Genomic DNA, 25052 nt, shown 5'->3' on the forward strand with positions numbered 1-25052 from the left:
TTGAGAAGATCACTGAATCACTTACGACTCTCAATAAAAATCGGCAAAGTCCAGAGAGCGTATTTACTTACGAATATACAACACAATGTATTATCCTGACATCACACGTAAAATACTTTGGGAGACAACTAAGAGATATTTTTTGTTCGTATAGCACAGTCCAAATTGATGCCGAACATTTTGTCGCACATCAACAAAATCCGCACCAATTCGCCATTATGGAAAAATACACTTAGTATATCGTACATAATGATGAATTACATTATATAACAAATATTAACAGCTTTAACTTCATAAACTGAAATAATTTTAATAATAAAAATCGAGTAATACTTAGTATTAGTTATGGGTATCACTGGAGAAGCACATTCTGGTTTTACACAGAGCTTGATTACTTATAAAAGTACCTTGTGAATATTACGTTATCGTTAATGGGCACCAATGTTTGATTATGAGAAACTGAATTTTGATCTGTAGCGGGCGAGGACAATACTTGCGCTAGCAAAAATTCATCAGTCGTCTTCTTTTTTTTCAGGTTTGAGATCTACCATCGCGTGTAATTCTTCTGGACTATAACTGAAACAATATATTAACAATTATACATTAATTGTGCACTACGCTTCGTTGTAAAATTCAGTTATTTAAAAACTCTACTAACGTATACTACCACTTAGATTTATTACAAGAAGAGTTGTTTGATATCTGTATCCTTTATACTCGTGAAATTCGATTTGGTTTTTATTTTTCTCAAAACTAGGATAGATCTTATCTGTCAAACAATTTTTAAAACTATTTTTGCGTATGTAATAAAACTAACCGTGAGCTTAAAAAATATAATTGAAAAAAATCGTACAATTAGTAAATTTATCCATAATGAAACTTAAAATTAGCAAATTTTGAAAATATCAATAGACAAAATTCAATAAGTAAGCAACTTACCCGAGCAATGATTGTAGATCACAAACAAAACGATAAACATAACGTTTGCCAGCAGTCTTATGTATAATATTTTTATCGTAGTAATAGCGCAAACCTCTCGACAACTTTTCATAGTTCATCTTAGGTTTATTCTTGCGAATCCCCCAACGCCGCGCCACTTCGTCTGGATCGGTTAATTTAAACTCCCAACCGTCTCCGGTCCAAGAAATAAATCCTTGACAAGATTTGTCGGTTAATAATTCTAGTAAAAATTGCCATAGCTGTATTGGTCCCGATCCTAGAAGATAACCATTGGATAAGCGTGTGGTGCTCTCTTTTAAGTCTACTCTTACCTGTAAAACACGGACCCCCCGCGCCTCCGCTGGATGGGTAGTTGCCCATCATTCCGTTTTGGATGATGGGTTTCGTGTCTGGACCCAGAGGATTCATCGCGTCTCTGCCCGCCATGCCCGCCGAGAGAAATGCGGGATGCGTGTGCGAATGCGCGTGGGCTATAGATGCTAAGTCTGATGGATTGTGCGACCATTGTTCAGGACCTGATGAATTCGCGCCACTGGGTACCGTTTGGAATGGACTCCCGTCGTACGGCGAACCGTATGCCTCACCGTAACCATCATTGTATCGCCCACTACCTGTAAGTGAAACCTTTAAAACATTTGCAACACCCTGTATAATTTTGACGTTAAGCTTTGTATTTCGCTTAATCGTGCGTTTGCAATTCTGGTGCTTACCTCTCACGTATCCTTTAACGTAACTATGAGGATGATATTTGGTTTCTAAAAGACTATTTGCGGCATAAAACTCGGGTGAACTTTCTAAATATGACTGAGGTTGATTGCCTGGCTCTAAGGAATGATATTCTTGCTCCTCTGGAGGATAATGATTTGGGTTTGATAAATAGTGATGATGTTCATCACTGCTTATAGTTTGCAAACTATCTAAGCCTTCGTAATTTGTAGGTTCTCCAGAAGGAGGTGCGCACGAACCTTTAGTGAAACCTGCAAAAGGAAATTATTTAGAATCGATCCCTTTAAGCACACAAATTAGCTTACTATCTTTAAGTTGATGATAACTCCTTTGAAGATTTAAAAAACTCGTCGGAGGTGGTCCCGTTGGGGGAGGTGATCCATTCTCTCTAATATCTTCCGAGGGAGGGCACGCCGGACTTCTACTAAGTGGCCCATAACCTCCTGTAAGAAAAATGGGATTTATAAAATAAACAGGTTACAAATCGTTTCAACGCGAACTACATTCGTCTTGTACAGTCCCCATTTTATAAATTGTGTAATAATAAACCACATCCACAATGAATACGATGTAATCGTAAGGCATGACGTTGGCCAGAATTCAACAAAAGTGGTCCGCGTTGGCAGGGGAATCTCATGAATAGATGACCGGAAAGAGAACGAGATTCTGGATTGGTTCAATACGGCCCGCCTCTACCGTAATAACTTTATTGGAAGGCTGAACTCTCAATTCTCGTTGGTCCATCAAATTGTTAAACAAAATATCCTTGAACCTTAGCTTTATTTAAAAATACTATAATACGTTAATTTAATAAACATACAAACGTGATCGTTTTAATGAAAAGAAGCTTTGGTCAAGCATTGTTTTAAGTTTCGCGCATTTTTATGCGAATCTTGCCCCTCATTTACTCGATTTTATAAACCATTTGCGAGCGGCATAATTATTTCTGGGTATATAATTAAAAACATCAGTCTGAAACGGCTTTGTTGTTTCACCTACACGTACTTACCGAGGTTCCCACAATTCTTTGTATTTGCTTTGTTTAATTATTGCTAGATATATGAAACAGAATGATTTTTTAAGATTACGCATGCGACTGTTTGAATTTCGCGCGCGAATTTTAATGATATGAATTGGCAGTTAAAATATTCTTAGATCCACATAATTTTCAAGGGACTACAGGTTCTACTCTTGCAATGCTGGTAAGTATTTTCAGTAAGATGAAGCGATTTTATTCTAAAATTTTGCAAACTATTTTTTTGGTAAAATTAAAAGAGATCAAAGACACTTAAGTGTTAATACTACAATGATGCTTAGGTAGCTAGGGACCTATGTATACCTACTTACGAAGTGTCAAGTTTAATAATCGTATAACGATCGTTCGTGCTGTGCGAGATAATTAGTATTCTAAAGTCTACCGCATTGTCAGGATGTCCGGTATTAAACGCCGTCATAGATAACTAAGAATACATTCAAAATTTAATATCCATATCACACTTTTGGGGTTTGTGCCAGTGGAAAAGCAAAAACTCCGTTATCAATATTATACAAAACCGAAAGAATATGTTCTAGTACAATTCTATGCATATCTTGATGTGTTAAAACAAGATTGTCCCAAGGCTCCCGAAATTGTTTCATAGAGAGCTATATACGTTTACATTAGCAAGGGACAAGACCATAATTGTGCGTGAATACCTATCGGGCAAATTTCCTAGAAAAAATAGAAAATATGTCTGATAGGTATACCTATTCTCGTACTATTAGTCGGTTGTGCGCGGGTCCACCATCCTGTTGAAACCGCAGTTTCCCAACTTTTGTTTTTTTGTGTGCCGTACATCGTTAATAAAAAGTGCTATACTCAATACATTATGTACTTTCTATAGGGGGTCATATAACAAAATAAACCGATACAACGAAATATCGAAGGATCCTCAGTATTACAATCACTTTTAACGACAATTTATTTTAATCTTACAAAATACATTTTATAGTTAACAAAAATGCATCAAATTCATGTCTTGGGCTTTGAGATAATGCTCTTGGTTTTTTTCCCAACGATCTTGGTGCATAAATAACGATTTTGACATGTTTTGATCAAAATCCATGTGGTCCATAAAAATAGATCAAATTCATGTTTAGATCATTGAGATAATGCTCTTGATCTTTTTCCCAACGATCTTGGTGCATAAATAACGATTTTGACATGTTTTGATCAAAATCCACGTTTTCGCCAAAAATTCATCAAATTCATGTCTTGGGCATTGAGATAATGCGCTTAGTCTTTTTCCCAACGCTCTTGGTGCATAAATAACGATTTTGACATGTTTTGATCAAAATCCACGTGGTCGCCAAAAATGCATCAAATTCATGTCTTGGGCATTGAGATAATGCGCGTAGTCTTTTTCCCAACGATCTTGGTGCATAATTAACGATTTTGACATATTTTGATCAAAATCCATGTGGCCTCAGAAAAATAATTTAACATTTTTGAATCACACACATGCGGTTATCAAACGTGCACGTTATCAACTCTTTCAGCATCAAGATAATGCGTTTGAAAGCTTTTACAACTCTAAATTCATGTGTAAAGAATAATTTGGGTACATTTTGCTCTAAAACTTTTGACCGAGACCACAGAGAAGAGTTATATTGAATTGTTACACATCTAAGAGTCATAGGGAATAATCTAGCGAAAGTCCGAACTCGATACATGACCTAGGGAATGAAATATGTTAATTTTTATTATATTGAGTTCGCAGTTTTTCCTGTTCCCGATTCACTCGAAGTCGTATAACTTTTGTTCCTGTTGAACCAGCTTCCTGAAAATCAATAGCGTCCGTTCTTAATGTCCAACGTACCCGTATACCAAATTTCAACACAATCGGCCACTTTTAAAAAGAGTTAGAGCGCACACGGACGGACGGACGGACGGACGACAATACAAAACTATAAAGGATCTGAGGATCCTTAATAAACTTGATGATGATTGAAACAACACGTTTTGTATTGAAAATCTTAACGCTGTCTTGTACAGCTCAAAAAGTGGCAATGAGAAAGTATTTTTTTTTATTGTTTCTGTTCAAATACCATCAGAAAAAATAAGAACGAAATCGGTAAATTTTGGTTTTTCTGGCATATCTTCGGAAGTAATCGAAATTTTCTGGTTTTCTTCAGGTGCAGCATGACAATTACTCTTTAATTTCGCAACTATTCCCTAATTTGACCATCTTCGTATCTTCTTTGATTCTTAGGTCCCTATACACAACCTTGCACATTTTCGAAGGAAAAGAAATTGGAATCATATAAATCTGCAATGCAGTGGTGAAAGCGAATGTAATGTTATAGAATGGTTCACCTTTGCAGATTTCAATTGAGAACCGATGAGGCCATGACACCAGCCATCAAGCAGTTGCTGAAGCTTGAATGTTAAAAAAGGAAAAACAAAATAAAACAAAAAATATCTAAACAGTATTCATTTTTAAACTTAGAACGTATCATCAGACAGATTTTATATTGGTATATTCTGGTCATACCTAATCTAAGTACCTATTCTAAGTAGGTAATTCTTTTTCGTTTTACATACAAACGTCGCTTACATAAGCTTTTGATTAAAATTAAAACAAAAAGCTGTTATCTGCTAAAAGGGAGATTGTGCACTTGAATCAAGGACATAGTCCCTATGATGAGTTATTACAATAAAATCAGTGAAATGTCGACCGAAACTATGGTTTTCCAGATACCTACCCAAAAGATGAAAATACTTGCATGAACAGCAAGTTGATTAAAACCATAGCGGTAGGCCAACAAAATAACGGAAGTGCAGTACTAAAAACAGAGATCACCAAGCTATCATAATGTATTTAAACCTGGACTAAAGATATATGCCGCTCTTCAATATTAATAGATAGCAAAAAGGAGCATTAAGTACACATGTAGGTATTTGAGATTATTTGTTTTGGAATGTTAATACCTCATTTTAACTTTTAATGTTAATTTTTCTAAAAAAAAGTTGGACAAAACTTTTTATAGGTTATGTACCTATTCAAGAAAGAAATATTTCTGTCTCCGCCTCCCGCCACCGAGCAAAATGTCTAGTTCCGCCCTTGGTTAGATAGGTACCATATTTTAAATTTGAGGGAAGCATATTTTACATACAAATTTACAAGAAAATGGCAAGGCATGAACAAGAAATTCATGAAACATTAATGTACAAGCCAGTGGCGTAGCGAGGGAGGGGGGTTGTGAAGGACGGAGCACCCGGCCACTGTTTAATAATAATAATACTCTTTATTATTACGAGTACCTCAATTGCAAGTTTTGGTGATAAAGAAATTAGATTTTATGTACTGAAAGGAAGGTAGCACCTTACTCCCAAATCCGTCCACGGTGCTAACTATTGCCCCCACCCCACTCCTCTCACAAATGTTTACAGCTTCAGTTACAGTCTCGAAGGCCGATATAAATAAACTTGTAATTGTTAATTTGTCATAGTTACAGTAGAAACACTATCAAATTTTTGAACAAACGTCACCAAAGTTAGCATACAGACGCACGGACTGACATTTGACCTTTTAACCTCAAATTCAAGAGGGTTCTTACTTGGTTCTATATAGCAACTTTTAAGATCCTACCCTCTGTTCTAAAGTTATTTAAATTCTAAATAATAAATGATTTTTAGGACATTTGTCAAAATTAAAAATTGTTTGCGTTTCATCCGTCCGTCTGTCCCGCCGTCCGGACCCATTTCTGCGGTTTTGAACTACTTATAGGGAAATTGCCTTAGAGCTCATGTGCCAAACAGCCATCAACAGATTTTAGGTACCCTTGCCTCTAGTCGTACCAAGTGAAACTTGGAGGAGGAAGGCGCCTTTTCGAGATCAATGGGTGAGGACAGCAGGTGTTACCAGGGGCGGTTTTTAGGGGGGGGGGGCGACAGGGGCGATCGCCTACTGCTCAATTATTGTTTTTTTATTTCATTAGGTTTACATAATAATCGAATTAAATAGACCTAACCACTTGACGGAAAAGTAAAATTGAATAAAATACAAAATAATGCCGGCAGGGGCGGAATCGTGTATTGTCCAGACTGCGACTCACGACTGCACTCAGCACTGATTACCACCGCATAATAATGAATATGGTGCGGATTTATGTCATTTTGCTTATACGTTAATTTTGAATGCAGAATGTAATGGTTATTAGTTTTGGATCTATACGTTTCATGAAAAATGAAAGCGTTTGAGCCTATTTTTATTTTGCCTTTTTTGCTTTTTTTGAACAATGCTTTTTGTTCCTTTTTTTTAAAGTTCACGCTTAAATTGGATTGGGATAATATTTGGCAAGTTAAGAATGTGGTACAGAATGTTGGGTATTCGGAAATTAATGCGGCAATAGATAGTTTAACAAAAAACAGCTGAAATTGGGTCAAAGCTACTTTAAAAAATTTCCACACACCTCTGCATCTGCAATTCTGTAGCTTTTTTATTTTCGCCCCCCACCCCCTGAGTAGATGTATAAAACCGCCCCTGGGTGTTACAGGTTGGTTTTATTTTTCATGGTTAATTCCTACCAACCAGTCATCCTATTCGGCCCCCTTATCGCGATTCGGTGATTATTCCTCACTGTTCCTTCACTTAAAACGCAACAGAGCCATTTTCGTATATAGCTAAAGGGTTCTTCTAGGACAAAATTTTCTCACGAATCTTTTCATCCCCTTAGTCTAGGACTTAAACCCTAATTGCCTACTAAATTAAGTGATATTATCTTTGAAAAAGCCTTCAACCCCTTCATTTTTTTTTAGAGTAGCACCACATAGGATTACTCGATTACCTATTCGCCAATACAAGTTCAAATAACATCCTTATTTGCGCGCCAATTTCAAACGGGCATCATCGGAAAGCTATGCACTAATGTAAGTAATTAGCGAAAGCTTTAGCCTGAGTGAAGCGTATGCGTATAGATAGGACCAGGAGTTCAAATGCGTATATCTCGAAAACGCAGTGTGTGAAGAAGGTATATTCTCAAAGAGAAAATGGGAGGTCTACCCGAGACATTGTAACGGGTGGCCGCTTTGCAATTTTAAAAATTTCAACATAAAGAAATTTACATATATACCTACCGCTTCATAGCAAACGCGAATGAAAGTATGTCGGAAGATAAGAGGGATAACCGGTCTGCATTTCGAGCAAAACGCAGGCTGTGTGAGTGTGTAGTAGACAAAGCGCGAACTGTACGGTGTTGCTACTTCTAAAAACCGTCGTTACGGAGAGATATGGATCTTGATGGTCTATGTATGAAAAAACAGAGCACTCGCCGGCTACAAGTCATTTCGGTTTTTCCAGCGGGCGAAATACAAATATTCAACGCAACGGCAGACCCGGCATTCTTTACTCGGCTTCGATAGCAAGCACGTACAACGTTAGAGCGAGATTTTTCATTCGCGTAATTGTGAAGATTAGCAGTTTGACTTCGAAAGCAAACACGTATCATTAGTTCGTGCAATCTTTTCGGGAGCCAAATTAAATTCGAATAAAAAACATACGAATTGGTGCGTTTTGCTAAATTTCGATGGCGTAGTTGAAAAAGTATTTAGTTTAATTCGAATTGTGATAAAAGTGCGAGTTATCGACGGCTTTATTTTTACGGGAATGGGCGGGTATAACGTTGAGTATTCTGAAAAACACCTGAATCAAGTTCCGGAAATCGCGGAGGGAAATTTTGAGGACTGATATAAAGCAGGGCCATTTGTTTTTGGGGGATTAAAATCTACGCGAATAAACAATTCTTCTCGGTGCTTTATACACCAAAACCCAACCGATTAATACTAATCGTTATAAATAAAGAACTTTTTTCTAATATCACCTAGTTAAAGGCCCGTTGGCATATTTATAAACGGCAGACTTGTCCGCGTGCATGCAAAAATTGATTGGTTCTTCTCCACAACTATTTCGAAATGCGAACTCAGTTTGATCAAGATTGAATGTGTGCCATAATGGTCTAGCGGTAAGGATACTCGGCTTGCAACCAGGCAGCTCGGGTTCGATACTTTAAATGCGTATACCATTACGGATTTGTAGGTTTAAAATTGTCTAACTCGAGTATATTGTCGAGAAATTTGAGCAGTTTAAATGCATTCCGGGTAAATACAAGATTAGGTATCCCGAAAATTTTCCATTACAACGAAAGCCAATATCGTACGAGAGCGAGTCACAAAGTTCCGCTGTACCATCCAGGAATCTTGAAATTCAAATTGGTTCTATTTTTAAGGTCGGGCATGCGTAAATATTTTGTGTGAAGAAGTATAAGAAGCATTATAGATAAGCGGGCCAATTTAATTTAATTTAATTTAATTTAATTTTATCCGCTTGAACCGAAGAGTCTTAAATCCTTATTAATATATAACTAAGCCGCGTAACAACGTGCCTATTGCTTACCTAATCCTTAAGTTTGTAAAAAAAAACTTAATCCCAAGCCCGCAGTTTGACAACTTCTCATAACCTTGTATATCGCTGCAAATAGCTGTTAGATTTAAGCTAATATCTATGACATTGTCGCAACACATTATTCCTTTAAATCTGTCATTGTTCTGAAATTTTCAATATAATGTAAATCTAATAAAAATATAACTATCAACATTTCAAGAATGAAGACCTTTCGAACTTACTCTATTATGCGATTTAAAATTTTAGGGTGGTACCCTCCGAACACATACACATTAAATTTTAACTAATAGAAAAAATCCGTTTCGTTTTTATGGCGCCACCCTGTATTCCAACTAGAACATCAAAATAACGGTTTGCTCGCATATGACATTTTATATCGTTACCTCGTAGGTAAAAAATTGAAAATCATCAAATCTGATTTCTACAAATTTTGTTTTGCTAATTTAACCTTAATAACTGCTATTAATAATGCATCGCACTGCATACTAGATCAATTACTATTGAAGTTGATTCTTGTTCACAATAAAAAAGCAAAGATAATTCCAAAGCAAAAATCGTAAAGACTAATCAACCGGAATTCTTGTTGCGACGAAGTGGTCATGATATTTTCCCAAATATACGAAATTCCAAGTTCCAATTAAAAATGAACGCATTAAAACAAGTTCGGTATTAAAACCTGATGGGATTATGCAAGATGCCTTCGCAAAGCGTCTACTCCAGTAATTAATATTAATAATCATGCACGTATAAGTATCTAGGTAATCAACATACCAATAATTGAAACTTCTTAAGAACTGTAAATAGTCATAGGAAAAAATTCTGCATAAAACGTTTATTGCTGCATGAACTGTAATAAGCGACTATAATGATTTGATAAGTTGCAAGTGCGGTTTCGGTTAAAAATACAAACTGGTGTGTGAGGACAGGTGCTCATGCATCAGAAGCACCTGCTCTGCCTTGTAATAATTTCTTTTTCAGTTTTATTCCTTCATATTCAACAGATCATATACTTAGTTTTACTATGAATTTTGCTCAAAGAATCGAAATTGCTCATTTTCGAAGAGGGTGAATACCAACAGGTGACAATAACATCAATCCGCAATATTATATTACTATCTATACAATCTACAACCTCACTCAACAAAGTCTCGACTAGGTATTTCACGGCGACGAAATTTAATTAGCACTAATCTCCAACACCTGCCGACAAAGGATGATCAGAATGAAACGGGGGTAAGTTTTAACCGTTTAACGCGGTCTTTCTAAACAAACTCGTGCAATAAGCTCGGATGAAGTCACCACACGATAAGATACCTTAATGAACGGCGTAATTATAGTTAGTCGCATTCAACAGTTTGCTATTGAAAATTTCTGTCGGTCATAGATTTGAGAGCTTTCCGTATGCTCCTTATCAATGCATTGAAAAGTCCTGCTTTCGTAAAATTCTTTGGTAATTTATCGCTCTGCTGCAGATCATTGAAAAAACGTTAACAAAGAACACTGATAGCATTTCCGTTATTTTGCTAATTAAGTGTAATTACAGGTAATTTAAATTCAGCGTACGCAGTACACGAGCGTTTTATTCTTTGCCGTTTGTAGCACGGAAAATGGACAGTATACGACCGTCAAATAAAAGTGTATTTTATTACATCACTTACCCCAAATACACACGTGTAAAAATATCTGGTAGAACTTCCTAGTACACATCAATTTAGAGAACAAGCTTAAAATATCGGTGGAAATGCACTTAAAGTACACTAATAAATCATTAAATGTGTTTTAAGTGTAATAAATGGTCTACCTAAGTGTTTATGTAGTATGTAGTTTAAAACATTTTCTTGCGAGTAGGTGTTTTCAATGGTTACGATTGTGTTTTCAAAATCGAAAATGAGCATTATTTGTCTTGTTTTGAATTTTGGTGCATTCATATATAGGTATATCTTGGTAACTTTTGTGTACAATTTACAAAACAATTGCAACATTATTAATTTATTTATGTTATGCTATTTATTTTGTTATAAAATTCCAAACTTGATGAAATGTTAGCTGTATAAGGGCCCTTCTAAGTCAACTATTTGCGAGTGATCAATTGTTTAAACATGGCCGAGAATCACTACCTATAGATGATGAATGATGGTCACCATCTAGGGCGCCATGTTGACGTGATCAAGATGTTGAAAAAACCGAGCACCTAGTGACTATGTTTTGTTCCCGAATCTCAAAAAACACCAATGGCCGTTTGCACTGACAAATTTAAGAGGGGCTTAGCTTACGCGTAGCTTAAAATCCCATATCGATCCCATGGATTTTAAGCTACGCTTAGTTCCCCTTAAATTTGTCAGTAAGTATAAACGACCATAAGAGGAAGAAAATTTTGGGACAATGACGAACCTATAGTAGCTCTTCGGGGCTATTTTGCGGAAACCCATATGAATATTTTTATACTGGATTGAATATTTTTACGGAATGAGATAAGAGGACAAAAAAAGAAAATATTGACGTGTCACTCTATAGGTAGGTAAGTACTTTTTCATAAATTTACAAGAAAAATGTCCAACTCAAATGATTTACATTCAATTTTCAACAATACATCCACGGGTAACTAGATCTTGCTGAATCAACATGGCTATGATGGCGATGCATTCAATTGAATTTCTTTTTTAGTCTTATACCTCATTCCGTAAAAATCCAATATGGAGTCCATAAGCCGGTCGGCACGTGTGGCGCAGTTGAGTTGAAGCTGGACTGCGGTACTAAGAGTCCCTGGTTCGGGCATAGATATTTGTAAATGTATAGTGGGTTGAGCTGGTAGAGCAGCCTTGGCTGAAACCCCGCCCACTCCCAAAAATAAAGGCAAACAAAAAATAAGAAAATACAGGCCTGTTACCTTCTACATTTACCGTGTTATAGAAATTCTGATAAGAGATTCAGATTCTCCCAAAAAAGGTACACATAGAAGGTGCTAACGGAAGAAGTAGGTAAGTAACACCGATTCTGGCGCACTTTGACCTTGAGTTCTGCGCATGCGCCAACTCCAAACGAGGTTGTTGTGCGCTCACTGAAGGTCATCGTGGTTGTTGTCTAACCTCAATTCGATCGTGGTTGTTATCTAAAAACCTTCTGAAGGTTTAACGGTAGGGTTTTTCCCAAGCCTTCTTTAAAAAATGTTTTGAAGATATATTGAATGTCGCAGGCAAAATTTTCATCCTGTATATACAGGGTATTCCTAAATATGATGTAAATACGGAAGTTCTTTGACTTATTTTATGACTAAAAGTTCATATAAACATAAGTCCACAAACGCTTCGTGACCCAATCTACAGTGTCAAAATTTCAATTTTTTTCTTTATATCTCCTGTAGTTTTTCAGATATTTCGCTCAAATTTGAAATTTAAGTTAAACTGAAGGGCCTACATCATTGGTCATGTCAATGGTAGTGATAATCTACAGGGTGTTGTTTTTTCAGGGGTCATTTTCCACCCCTGAAGAGAAAAAAATTACAATTAATTTTCCAGCAAAATGAAAGTATAATTTTTAAAATGATCCAGTACGCCCTGGCTTTATTTGGATAATATCTTGTTTGTATTAGTTTTGACAGTTGGCATTGACAATTGCATCTTGTGTTTGCCTATATTTCTAAATTCAAGTTTAAATTGTAAAGTGTACTGTAAAACTATGACACCCTGTAAATCGGTAACGAAGCGTTTGCGGGCCTATATTTAATATGAGCTGTGAGTCGTAAGTTAAAAAATTATTTACATAATATTTAGAAACACCCTGTATAACGTCCCATAAGATTTCTGAAGCAGCTTTCTCACAGAGTTTTCCAATATAGACTAAGCTGGCAGGATTAGTTTTAATACAGAGTGATCCGTAAATTTGCTATGAAAGGAGAAACATTTTTTATGAATCTTTCATCAAATTTTTAAATTTGTTAATCTTTAAAATTCTCATTAAAAATATTGGTCGTCAGTATTTTTGCACATGAACCGTGAATTTCCGTGGCAATCCGCATACTTTGACTCAATGTCTGTACAAAAAGTAATACTTAAATGTATCCGAAAACCATTAATTTTATTAGGTATACATTTTAATACCGCGAGTGAGTCGAAGACGATTTCAACATAAGTGTCTCGTACAACTAACAAACTTTTTAGCAATCGTATTCTGAATCACCTCATTTTCTCTTGGTCACTACGTACTTTATATATAAAAATCTTCTGTACGTGTGTTTGTGACTGAAGTCCTACTGGACGATGTTGATGAATTTTTTTGTGTCCCTGTGCGCCCTCGGATGGTTTGGATTGGACCCCATCGGCTTATAGGATTTTTTTAAAACTTCTTTTTTCGTTGATGTCGCACTGTTGCTATTTCGCGTACCGATCGATACATGCGCCAAGTAGCTTTCATCCTACCGTGCCGATATGGTTACATTTTTACATTCTGATGTACAGCGGATTTCCGTTATCATATATTCGTCAATATCGAGAGTACAAAGTCGAAGAGGGGAAATCTAGTTTGGTAGTAAATTTTAATACATCCCGTATATATTCAACTTTAAATGTTAATGTTGCAATGAATACCAAAACAATTTCAGCATATTATATTAGCATATTATACCATATTATATAATAACAGCAATTTCGAACAAAATTTCCAAAATGTACGTTTCTTTCTTTTTGGCACATTTTTGTAGCAAACCAAGAGATAGTTTCACAAACTGCTGGTCAGCCTTTAACAAATGACCAATCCTTAAACGAGGTGCAAAATAAAATTTGCACCTCGATGAAATTTGCCAAGTTTTCGACATGAAAATACCGAATACAAAATTATTTTTAAAAACGTGCGATTTTAAACCGGGCAACAAAAATGGTCATTTATTTTAAAGAAATTGGTTCGGATCTTGCAAATGTTTTGGAAATTGGATTGTGCACGTTTTAGCATATTTTTCATGCAAAGATACTAGTACTGATCACAGTGTGAAGTTTTTTATCTATAATTATTTATTGTATTATATTATCATTTTATTTTTCCATTTATTAAGGTATTTCAAATAAAATTTAATTGCACATACACATGCATCCAAAGTTATTTCAAACAGGTACTCTACCTGTGTACGCATTCAAAAATTAAATTTGCGCATGCGTAAATAAAAATGTCATTTTTCACTACTGGTTTGAAGGTCATGAAATTAAGAACTTTCTCGCCACTTGCATGAATCCTACGACTTTAATCGTTTATATTTATCACATTTAATTCTCAACATTCCCTTGTAAACGTTAGAGTAGGCACATGATGCTAGTTTTCTGGTGAATATCTCGAGCTAATCCTGATCTATGGAGTTTGTAGATTTTGACCAATATTTAGTCATCTAATTGGATTGAAATAAGATGAGCGTAATTTTCTGTTCTGGATTGTTTAATTGAAATTGATAACCCTTAAGTGTCAGCATGTCTCGGTTTTTGTGCACATTTACTCATAAAAGACAATTTATAAGAAGAGTTTTTAAGTTTTGACGAAGATTTTCAGGATTGTGGCATTTCAAGCAATTGTTTTGAATCCAACGTATCGTTCAGTTTAATTAACCATGTTCACCGCACACAATCAATTGATTCCGGAAACTGCTCAGACTAAAAATATCACAAAAAACGGTGCCGTGCTAGTTTTAAATAATTTCCCCAACAAACGTTCCCCAAATGTACACAAATAAAACCAATATTTGTTAACACGAAATGAAAAGGGACGGACCCCTACTCTTTTCATCTCGCCTGAAGTGCAATAAACACGTAAGATTTGAGGGTTAAATAATCCCCTCGATCCTCGCGTATACGAAAACACTCAAATTATAGCTTCTTCCACATCTATTCGTCATTCAATTAAACAGTAAGAATACACGAAATATTCGGTTGGGGCACGCGTTCCCGCAACAGGTGCGAGAGCATAAGGCATACGCCGTTGGAGTCAGCTGCGACCCGGTCCTGGCTTACGGCAGATGCCTTTCGTCACACTCCCTTAAACTCTTAACTACTAATATTTTCCCCAAGTCATACTAATAAAACATCTTGTGTCTATTTCGAGGGACCGCCCCATCTCGCTTTCGAGACAATGGTAATTTTGACGCGCGATGAGGTTACCGACTAAAAATATTTAAAAATTTGCAAATCGAGGCCACGGTCACTTCGTCCACTTCGTTTTTCGTCTCATTAATTTAATTTTCCTCTCGGTGCAGTTCAGGTGTTTACGTAATGTTTGCTTTCTACTAATGATTACAATAGCCGAATAAAGGCGTATATACCTAATAATGAATGTTTTTTTTAACTGCAGTCACGATAGATTTTGCAATCAGTTCTCTGTCGTATATTAAGACACAAGAATAAATAAACTAAAATTTGTTTAATGCGTATGAAGACATTTTAGTTACAGTTATTATTGCCTAGTTACTACTTATATGCAATTGTAATCGCGTATGCATGCTGCTTTGAATGCTATGTATTTTGCATTATTTAATAACTACCTGTCGTTGATGTGTTTTCTTTTGTTAAAAGACGACTTCCGCACGCTGAAAATGTATAACAGAGGCGCTACGAGTACGTTTTTGTAATTTATTAGACGCGGAAGATTAATATTGGATACGTCGCGATATGCCTACAGGCAAACGACCTGAAAAGAACCCGAAGGTTAAATATTGTGATCACCACCAATGAATCTTCAACTAACCTGCACATTAAGCTACCACGGTAGCGCGTTTCCATCATATAATTTGCAAAAGCTAAATTATCATGAGCTACCAAAAAATTTTAATGCAGTTTTTCGATACACCTCATAAATTCTAGGCCCTACAAGTGCATACTAATGAGACAAAAAGAAAACGAATCATTTACACAAGCGAGTGCTTGTAAACAACAATTATTTTAATTAGTACTGCGTATAAAAAAATAAAAGGTACCTTGAGGTACGACAGTGCAAGTGGTGTGTGAAGAGGTATTGACATCCAAATTAGTGTAAGTCTGAATGGGACAGTCTCCATAAAACGGTTCACTAGAAGAACTAGCAATGTCCAACACCTGGAGTACCATGGTGCCCTTAGATGGCTCCGTGGTTTCGAATACGTCACTACCGGTTTAGAAATACGACAACAACGACGTCTACCTCCAACTACACGCGACTTCTAACTGACTCCCTCTTCAAGCACGGACATTTCCTCCGAAAGCTCAACCGGTCTCCCACTCTTTTTCATTCAACTTTTCCACTATAATTTCGAGCACTATACTTACATTAAGCTGGACGATTCCTTAACTTCTTTCTCGGTTGTTAATTAACGGATATTGCCCAAATAAATTATACGATGATATCAATATTCTAAAGGAAGTTGTAAAGGTCAAGAATCATTAATTGAAAAATTACATTAAAATTGTTTCAAAATTTCGAACGAAACAACTTGTAAAAATAGATTACGAAAACCTGATACATTATTATGGGAAAAAAATTTATATCGAAATAAATTAACTGACGGTAACTTTAAAATTAATATCTCGAATCGTTACGGTTTTAAAAGTTAATTAACTTATACATCGAAGATTTTTCGGCAATTACATTTAGTTAAAAAATGCTTCAGTTTGGAGGCGGCGATGCTAATAAGTTCCCGGGTCGAAATTTGTGAAACTTGTTTTATCGAAATAGCCAAGATTGCGACTAATATTTAACAATTGCACCTTTTCTTTTTCAGTCCAATTGTGAAGACATTGAACCACTTCGTATTAACTAACACGGGGGTAATTTAGTAATGTAATTCGTCATAATTAAACAATTACGTTCAATATCAATACCTACACTTATTTACATACTTGAAGCAATAATACATTTTTAAGGATTACGCCAGCTCAATGATTTAGAGCCGTTTGGAATATTTTCTCTAATTATATGATCTGTAGTGACTCAATTAACCTACACTGTTTTTACAAAACAGGAAGGACTCTAATTTATTCAGTTGGGATGCCATCGCATTTTGATTAGTTACCCCCAATACAGTACAATGAGCTCATTTTTAAGCATCTTCATTGTTGCTTTGGTTGGATGTAGCTGGTTTGTACCATCAGCCTTGATAACTTGTTCAAAATTTCCGATCGGGGACATTTTGAATTGCAGCAAAACAGCGAAACACAAGAAGATGTTTGTTATGGTGAACTCTTTCTAAACATGCCTTCATTTATAGATTTTTGCCGGAAAAGAAGATGATTTGGTAATTGTTAATACAGTTCATTTAGGAAAAAACTCCATGGCTGGCGCGTGGTGGTCTGTAGACCCATCTATAAACTGAAAGATGGTATAGGTCTATATGAGGAAGGCTTTCATCTAGGAAGGTAGAGGTTTGGTGATATCGCAAATTCCGCCCCCTTCCGGAAAATTTACACCCCGAAGCATTCATTTTCTCCGAAATTCGCCCCAATTAATTATTTGAATTTACCAGAAGGAAGAAGACACGCTCTCAAGGACTAATGTGCAGTGTCCGCGCAATGAATTTTCCTTGGCGCGAGTTTAATAGGAGGGAAAGGGTAAATATTCTGAGCTTGAAGTATGAGTCAATTTTTCGAATGGAGTTTCCTCTTGCAATAGAAACTTATGAATCTTTCTTTGCGCGTCTTTCGAATTTCTTTTTTGACCTTTATAGTGGACTTTTCACTAATTGATAGTATAGTTATGTGTGACACATTTTGAGCATGATAAAATGTTATATGGTAAAATCTTTACGTGGGGAGTCCTTAACCTCGAGCGAGTCCTAATTCGAAACATGGTTAAAAGATGTTCTTACACTAATTTCGATGGGAAAACGTCAAAAAAGTACCTTGCAAGGGATATAATTCTTCTATTCGGCAATATACAGTTTTTATTTCGTGCAATCATACAGGAAAAAATAGTTTTTAAGATGTTAAACAAAACTAACTTAGTGTGGTGTCACACTATGCGTTTTTACCGCTCCCGCTAAAACGGATGCGGTTTGACAGGATGAGATCTACTTGTCACACTATTCCGGTTTAACGGGATGCGTTTTTGCTATATTTTGGCAGTCTAAGTAGTGTCATGTCTCAATTATTGTTAAAGATGGTTTGTGCGCTTGAGGCGGAGGGGCTATTGCGAAAGCAGATATATTGTCAATATTAGATTGATCCTTTTAATTCAGGACGAGAATCTAATAATAGGTTCGCGAAGATTTATGAAAAAATTCGAATGAACAAGAAAAATTTTTTTGTATATTACCGAATGTCCAAAAATTCAATTTCTACCCATGATTTCTCCCTACAGCTTTTATCTACATACTCTTTAGATTGTTTTTCCCACAGTGCAGTTTTTGCATGCACGCACTCGATGAATAAACCGACATCAAAGATTGTAAACCTAACAAAACACCCGGTTGCAACGCTCAGTGTGACAACTGATGACGACCAACGTGCAACAACACGTGGTTTCATGTCATTGGGGTTGTCATGTCATCCTGCGCAGCGGCAGCAGGATGCGGTTGCATCCGGTTGGTGCGGCGAAAACGCATATATGTGACTAGTACCATTTAATAAAGTGTGATATTATCATCCCGTCAAACAGGAGCGTTTTAGCGGGAACGGTAAAAACGCATAGTGTGACACCACACTTACGTAGAATTAAGGAATGAATGTCACATTCACTATTTACAGGGCCGTATCCAGAGGGGGACAAGAGCAGGAAATAAAACCGCTTTGCCCGCTCTTGAAAATTGCTTAATTTGACCCAATAATAGCATGCTGATAATTAATTATCTAATATAAAGAGAGGTGCTTGGTATTATTATGTCAATTATTAACATTGGAGTTTTACTTATGTCCACAAATTATTATGTTCTCTGCATTGGGTGACCAAATTTGTGTGAAACCAAAACTAACCTACAAACTTCTGTTTTTGATTTATGAGCAAAAGTTTAATTTTTCGATTTTTAGTTAAAAGCCTATAATTTCTTCGTTTAATAAGTTATTGGAAATGTGTTTATTACAAATGATTGTTGCATAATCTAACATTTTCGAAATAAGTACGAGTATACGGGGTCAAATAAAAAAGTTATCGGACCTAACCTCATTTTTATCATGAAACTCCCTATATATTTTAATCTCGACAGACAGCAAGTCTTTTCAAAACTAAAGCACACCATATTTTAAAAAATATTCAAGCGATTAAAAAAATACAAAAAAAATTTACACAATTTTTGGCTTTTTAATTTCTTTTTTACCTGACCCGACAAATTATGCAACAATCATTACAAGGAAACTTTTGCAACTTAATAAAAAAGGTCGTTATAGGCTTTTATTTCTAAAAATCGAAAAAAGCTATATTTGCCTATAACTCAAAAACAAAAAAATTGTAGGTCTGTTTGGTTTTCAACATAGAGTTTATCTGAAACTGTTTTCAAAAGAAAGCTTTCTTAAAAACGTACGAGCTATATGACACAGCTGCAGTGTTTAGTTGTTCCACTGCTGTGAACGATTTTCAACAAGCTGCAAAAGTATTCAATATATCACCAAAGAATGGCTGACTTGGTCTTTTTAGCCTTCGAAAAGAAAAAAACTGAAACTTTAGATTTTGATTTCTTCAAAAATTTAACAAAAGAAGAGATAGACATAGAAAACTTCAACTACTTACTGTAAGTGGCGCTATTAATAAAGAAAGTGTTTTAGGTTGAAAGATGGAATTTAATAGTTTGTTTTCTATTATTAAATGAGTAAAGTTTATTGTGCGTTTCGTGTTAACATAAATATGTATAAGACACGTCTACAAATGACCTCCCATTTGTATGACAGATATCTGCGTTTTGGGTCCCTATAGGGATCCAGATCTTAATGATCGTCAAGCCGCCTGTCTGTGCACTTATTTCCTGCCAAACCCCTGAACCGAAAGTATCAAAAGTTGGCACACGTGTTCTTAGGCGAAAAATGAACAGCTGAAAATCTTTTTAACGAACACACGAATTTTCTAGAGGGTGCTTATAGTTCAGTAGGGGTAATATTTTCATACTCTAAAATTGTCAAACCGGCTTCATGGTTCAGTGGTAGAGCGTTGGGCTATAAATCCGGAGGTCGGGTGTTCGAACCTGGGTTGAGGTGAATTTTTCATCTTTGGCAGAGATGGGAATTAGGTACCTTAGACCAGATTCGAGCATTCTGCCGGCTACTCCCAATTAGGTTTTCCTGCAGTTTTCCTAATTCGTAAGGTAAATACCGGAGTAGTATAGAACAACTTAAGACCTTCTGCAGAGGCACCTCTAAAAAGCATTATGCGGGTCACTCTGTAATTGTGCACAAGCCTGTTGAGGGCCCAGAACAAGAGAGGGATAATAAATAAAAATAATAAAAAATAAAAATTAACCTGTTTCACGAATTTTTCCTAATACTGAATATCATTAAAAATGAATTTATTCCATAGGTGCATATGGGCCGCTCTGTATATCATGGGATTTGTAACTATAACGCGACCCACTAATCTATGTCCCGTATTTTCCTTAGTACATTTGTCGGTCTGTGCACAATAAAAATAATGTAATACACATGGATTACGTTGGCAACATTTATCTACGGTTGGTTAATTTTGTTTGTAAAAACGTAACTTTATTTGGATAATTTGATTATATTTTCAATAAAGCAATTCTATGATACAATAGTGGGTCTAGGTGTAAAATATACAGAATCGAATGTAAAAAATGATCAAAGTCCTCGTGTGAGATCGAAGGGACTTCAGCGCATTTTTGTGTGGCAGATCAGTGTTTTATTAGCCAATATTGACGCCACCATCAATAAGATCTTGCCAAAAGCTACCACGTTCACTTTGTCGGTACCATTTTCTCACTTACCGTGCACTTGCAATTCGCGTTTGAAGTTTTGACTCCACCATCAGTAAAATCCTTTGGGGGTTACCATATTCCCTTTGTCGACACCCACTTCTGATCACCCGCAACAATTCGGATTTGAAGTTTCGACTCCACCATCAGTAAGATCTCGTCGGGGGTTACCACATTCCCTTTGTCGATACACAGTTCCGACGTCCCGTTCATTCGTAATTCACATTTTGGTAGATTTCCCTAAAATCCCGGCATAAAATCGTATTCAACTTTTGGGTACTTCACATAGCTCGACCTTCTATTAGTGACACGAGAAAGAGAGACCGCGATTCGCGCTGTAAGAAACTTTTGGGCGCCCAAAGTCGACTACCCCTCGAAGCGCGCCGCGCAAAAGGTGGTTTATTTCGCCCCTAGGAAACAAAAACAAAATTCCGCCACGCAGGAGTTGTGCGCGTTGACAAGATCTTCCCGACGACACCAATTTGAAAACAATCGGAGAAAAACTGTAGAAGAAGATAGATAAAAACTGACAAATCTCCAGGTTAGTATAATACGCTCGGGGATGGCGTCCAGATGTCGTCGACTCCAAATCTTGTAGCCCCATCCCTAACGTTCTTAATTACACGGCCCCGATAGTTACATGTACACTCCTTGTCTTTTTACAAGCGTTTTTCTACGGGCGCGCATTTACTGCCAGCCAGCCAGCCGACCAGCCAGCCAGCCAGCCAAGCCAAAGTGAGATTAAAAGCTACTTTTTACAAAAAAAAATTTTTGCAAAAATGCGCTAAAAACTACACCTCAATATTTATGCAAAATTGAAGAATAGTAACTGAACTTTCCTTTAATAAAATTGGCTAGAAAATGCGTGTTTGAGTCATGAGTTTATAGCTTTGGGGGAAATTTACATTGCCATAACATAATCATAATTGACCCATTTGACCGATGAATTAAGGATTGGTTGTCTTCATGCACAGTATAGGCGCGGTGTGCGAGGATTCAACGATATAAAGAAAGGATACGTTTACATACGCTTATCGTTAAGGCACCCCTAAAGACCGTAAGAAGAGTAACTTATGTCAACAGAAATGCCTGCATTAAAATCAGAATCTGGCTCATTGTGATTTGGAAAAAATGACAACAAATGATATTGTGTGACTAACTTCTTACCAATAGTTATTTACATATGAGTATGGTAAATCAAGGTTTACGTTAACGAGTGAGATGTTTACTGCCGAAGCGTAGCTGAGGCAGGAATTTCGAAACGAGTAACGTAAACTGATTTGACATACAAATAATGTAAAACATTTTTTTCACTACTAGCGTCTGATGACATAATTATTAACCTTTTTTCCACTTGTAAAGTAGGCTTTCTCGGCATTTGTTCAAAGTGGTTAATAATTTTTTATTATTAACTAGTAGTCAATAATGAGAACTGTCACGCTGTCACTTTTAGAAAACACAACCCGAAATTTCGCTCAATGAACGTTTAGACAAGTTCTCTAAAACGAATAATTGCCACGATTCGCAATTTCCAGAGAAATTACATACCTAAAATTATCACATTTTGAAAAAATTCGAACGAAATTACTCTTTGAAAAATCTCAATGACAGAACAAAATACGGCCTGTTTGACTTGTACTTCCACGTACTTGATTGACATGTTAAATTAATAAACAAACAATTCTGTCCAACCGTTAACTCTCTTATCAATATAATATGTTAATTTAGAGGATTTCAAGTGCTAGTAGTGAAAAAATAGTATATATACCACGGTAGAGAAGTCTATTATTGCCTTCGCACCTTACACCCCTCGGCGCAAGCGCCTCGAGATGTAATCTTGGTGCTCAGGCAATAATAGTGGACTTCTCTACCTTGATATATAATGTACTATTATTTCATACTGCTCTATTTCTATTATAATACCATTTTGATTAGAATGTTGTAGGTACACATTAAAATAAAAGCAAAAGTCGATTACTTGATTTATTTGATCTGACAGTAGTTTGACAAATATCAATGCATACGTTTAGATGGATGTCAGTTGCGGTTGCTAGGCAAAATTTCCAGTCTGGTAAAAATTTTCAGTCTGGTAAAATACGATTTACCAGACTCAAATCAGTCTGGGAAAGCGGTGATTACTAGATAGTATGAAATAAAATATTATTTTTATGATATATTGTAAATATAGACTTCCTGCTCGCCCGTTAATATAATTGCTATTCTAAGAACAGATGCGGCTACAACCATAGCTTAAAATTTTATTAAACAATTGCAACCATTACTCAACGATTTGCAAATAACGACTTGCGGTTTTTTTCCTATCCATTGTCTTAATTTCTTACGCACGAAATCTTCCCGAAAGAAGCTTCATTTCTAGAATCCTCACAAATTTTGTGTAGGCTGAAAATAGAAATACAAAGTGTTTTTAGGTAATTCCGTTTTCAGCTCACGGTAAAATTTCGGGTAAGGTAAGCAAATCACGTGTGTGTAGGTTGCGGTGGTATCAGGTTCCCTTCCGCCACCGGAAGTTATACAATGCGTATTCATTCCATTCAACATTAGGAAATACCAATGCATGCACATTTGATAACGCTTTTTGGAAATGCATCTTATCCTTGTCTGATGCTTTGAAGATAAAGTTCATTAAGGAAATCTCAAAACGGAAAACAAACGGCCTTCAGCTTGCACGTTTTAATTGTGGGTATGTATTCGGTTTTATGAATGAATAAAATTTTATAGAGTACTAGAAAGACAGGATGAAGACGTCTGTCTCCACATTTTAATTGTATTGTACGCACGTAGCCTAAGAATTTTTTCGCTGGCTGCTGTCAAGCGAAATCATTTTAATTAGCAACTATCACAAACAAATTGACGATCGACATAAAAATTTCAAAATCGTAAATATAAAGAATCCAAACTAATTACCTTCCACGTTAATTACACCTTGATCTTTTACCGAAGTATCCTAAAATGTTGTATAATTAAAAATAAGAAAATCATCCATAAAACACAATAAGTGTCCAAACGAGCAAGCAAATTTAGGTAATTTAGTTAACGTTGTTTCAGCAAAACGAAAATAGCCAATTAGAAAATGTACCGGTTCGCCTTTTAAACAAATATAGAAAATCGTTCGGTGCATTTTATCTTTTGTGTACTTTTTATGATTCCCGATGCTTCTCTCATAACAAAATCAAATTAGGGCTACGTTGCAACCGCCCAGGCTTTTAAACTATAAGTATTCTCTAATAAAATTAGTCTACGTTTACAAAACATCGCCGGAACGGGGACAGCCTCTATTCGGTCCGATATTGTCTGCCACTCGAAAATTAATTAGGCACATACTGCCATCTAAAATTTTATCCTACTCATCCGACAAATGAACTTAAAAAAATCCGTGCGGCTTTTTGTGCCGCTTATGAAAGTCTTTGTAAATTAAGTAGGTCTGTAGGAAATGACAATTTTTGGACGGCCTGAATTAATAAAAACCCTTCACTAATTGTCGTTCTAAAAAGTTGCTATTTATTATTTTCTAATTATTTTGCTTATATTGGTACATTAAATACCAAATTGAGAAAGTTGAATTTTTCGGATGCATGTAATATTGGAATACCGTACCATTCTTTAATCAAAGTCCATACATAATCGGTACAAGTTATATAGTATGTGGAGAGCGAAAATTAAAGAGTCATCATTTGTACCTTTCATAAGCGGGTGGCTGGTGAAAGCAATACAAGCGGTGGTGATTTGGGCTCGTGGATATAAGGTGCCAGATACTTCGTAAGTGGTCCTTAGAAATCTTGCAGAGAAGTCACAAACTGAAATGATACAGGAAATACGTCGTACATCAACATCGAGATTAGTCGAGAGTAGAGGCCATTAGAGAGCGTTTGGGCAGAAAACCATAGAGTAGGGTGTATTACCATAGAAAAATTAAGAAAAAGTTTGCATTATACCGTGCTCATTTGATGTTTCATTATTACTGCTTTATATTGTCAACTGGAACCATTTCATTTCAATTTGTTACGAAAACTTTAAATAAATACAAGATTTCAAATTTCACTTTCGCGCCT

General features: G+C 36.0%; 1 protein-coding gene across 1 annotated transcript in view; it reads right to left on the reverse strand.

The window, feature by feature from the left end:
• Positions 1–452: 452 nt before the first annotated feature.
• LOC116159183 (ETS-like protein pointed) overlaps positions 453–25052 on the reverse strand; it is a gene marked incomplete at its 5' end in the record, with an annotated part of 34125 nt that continues 9525 nt past the window's right edge. Inside the window, 5 exon segments of the mRNA XM_031472123.1 lie at positions 453–576; positions 940–1216; positions 1272–1571; positions 1671–1937; positions 1992–2129. Coding sequence (XP_031327983.1) covers positions 513–576; positions 940–1216; positions 1272–1571; positions 1671–1937; positions 1992–2129 — 1046 coding nt within the window.

This window comes from Photinus pyralis, unplaced genomic scaffold (genome assembly GCF_008802855.1).
Source record: "Photinus pyralis isolate 1611_PpyrPB1 unplaced genomic scaffold, Ppyr1.3 Ppyr1.4_LG1, whole genome shotgun sequence".
NCBI lineage: Eukaryota > Metazoa > Arthropoda > Insecta > Coleoptera > Lampyridae > Photinus > Photinus pyralis.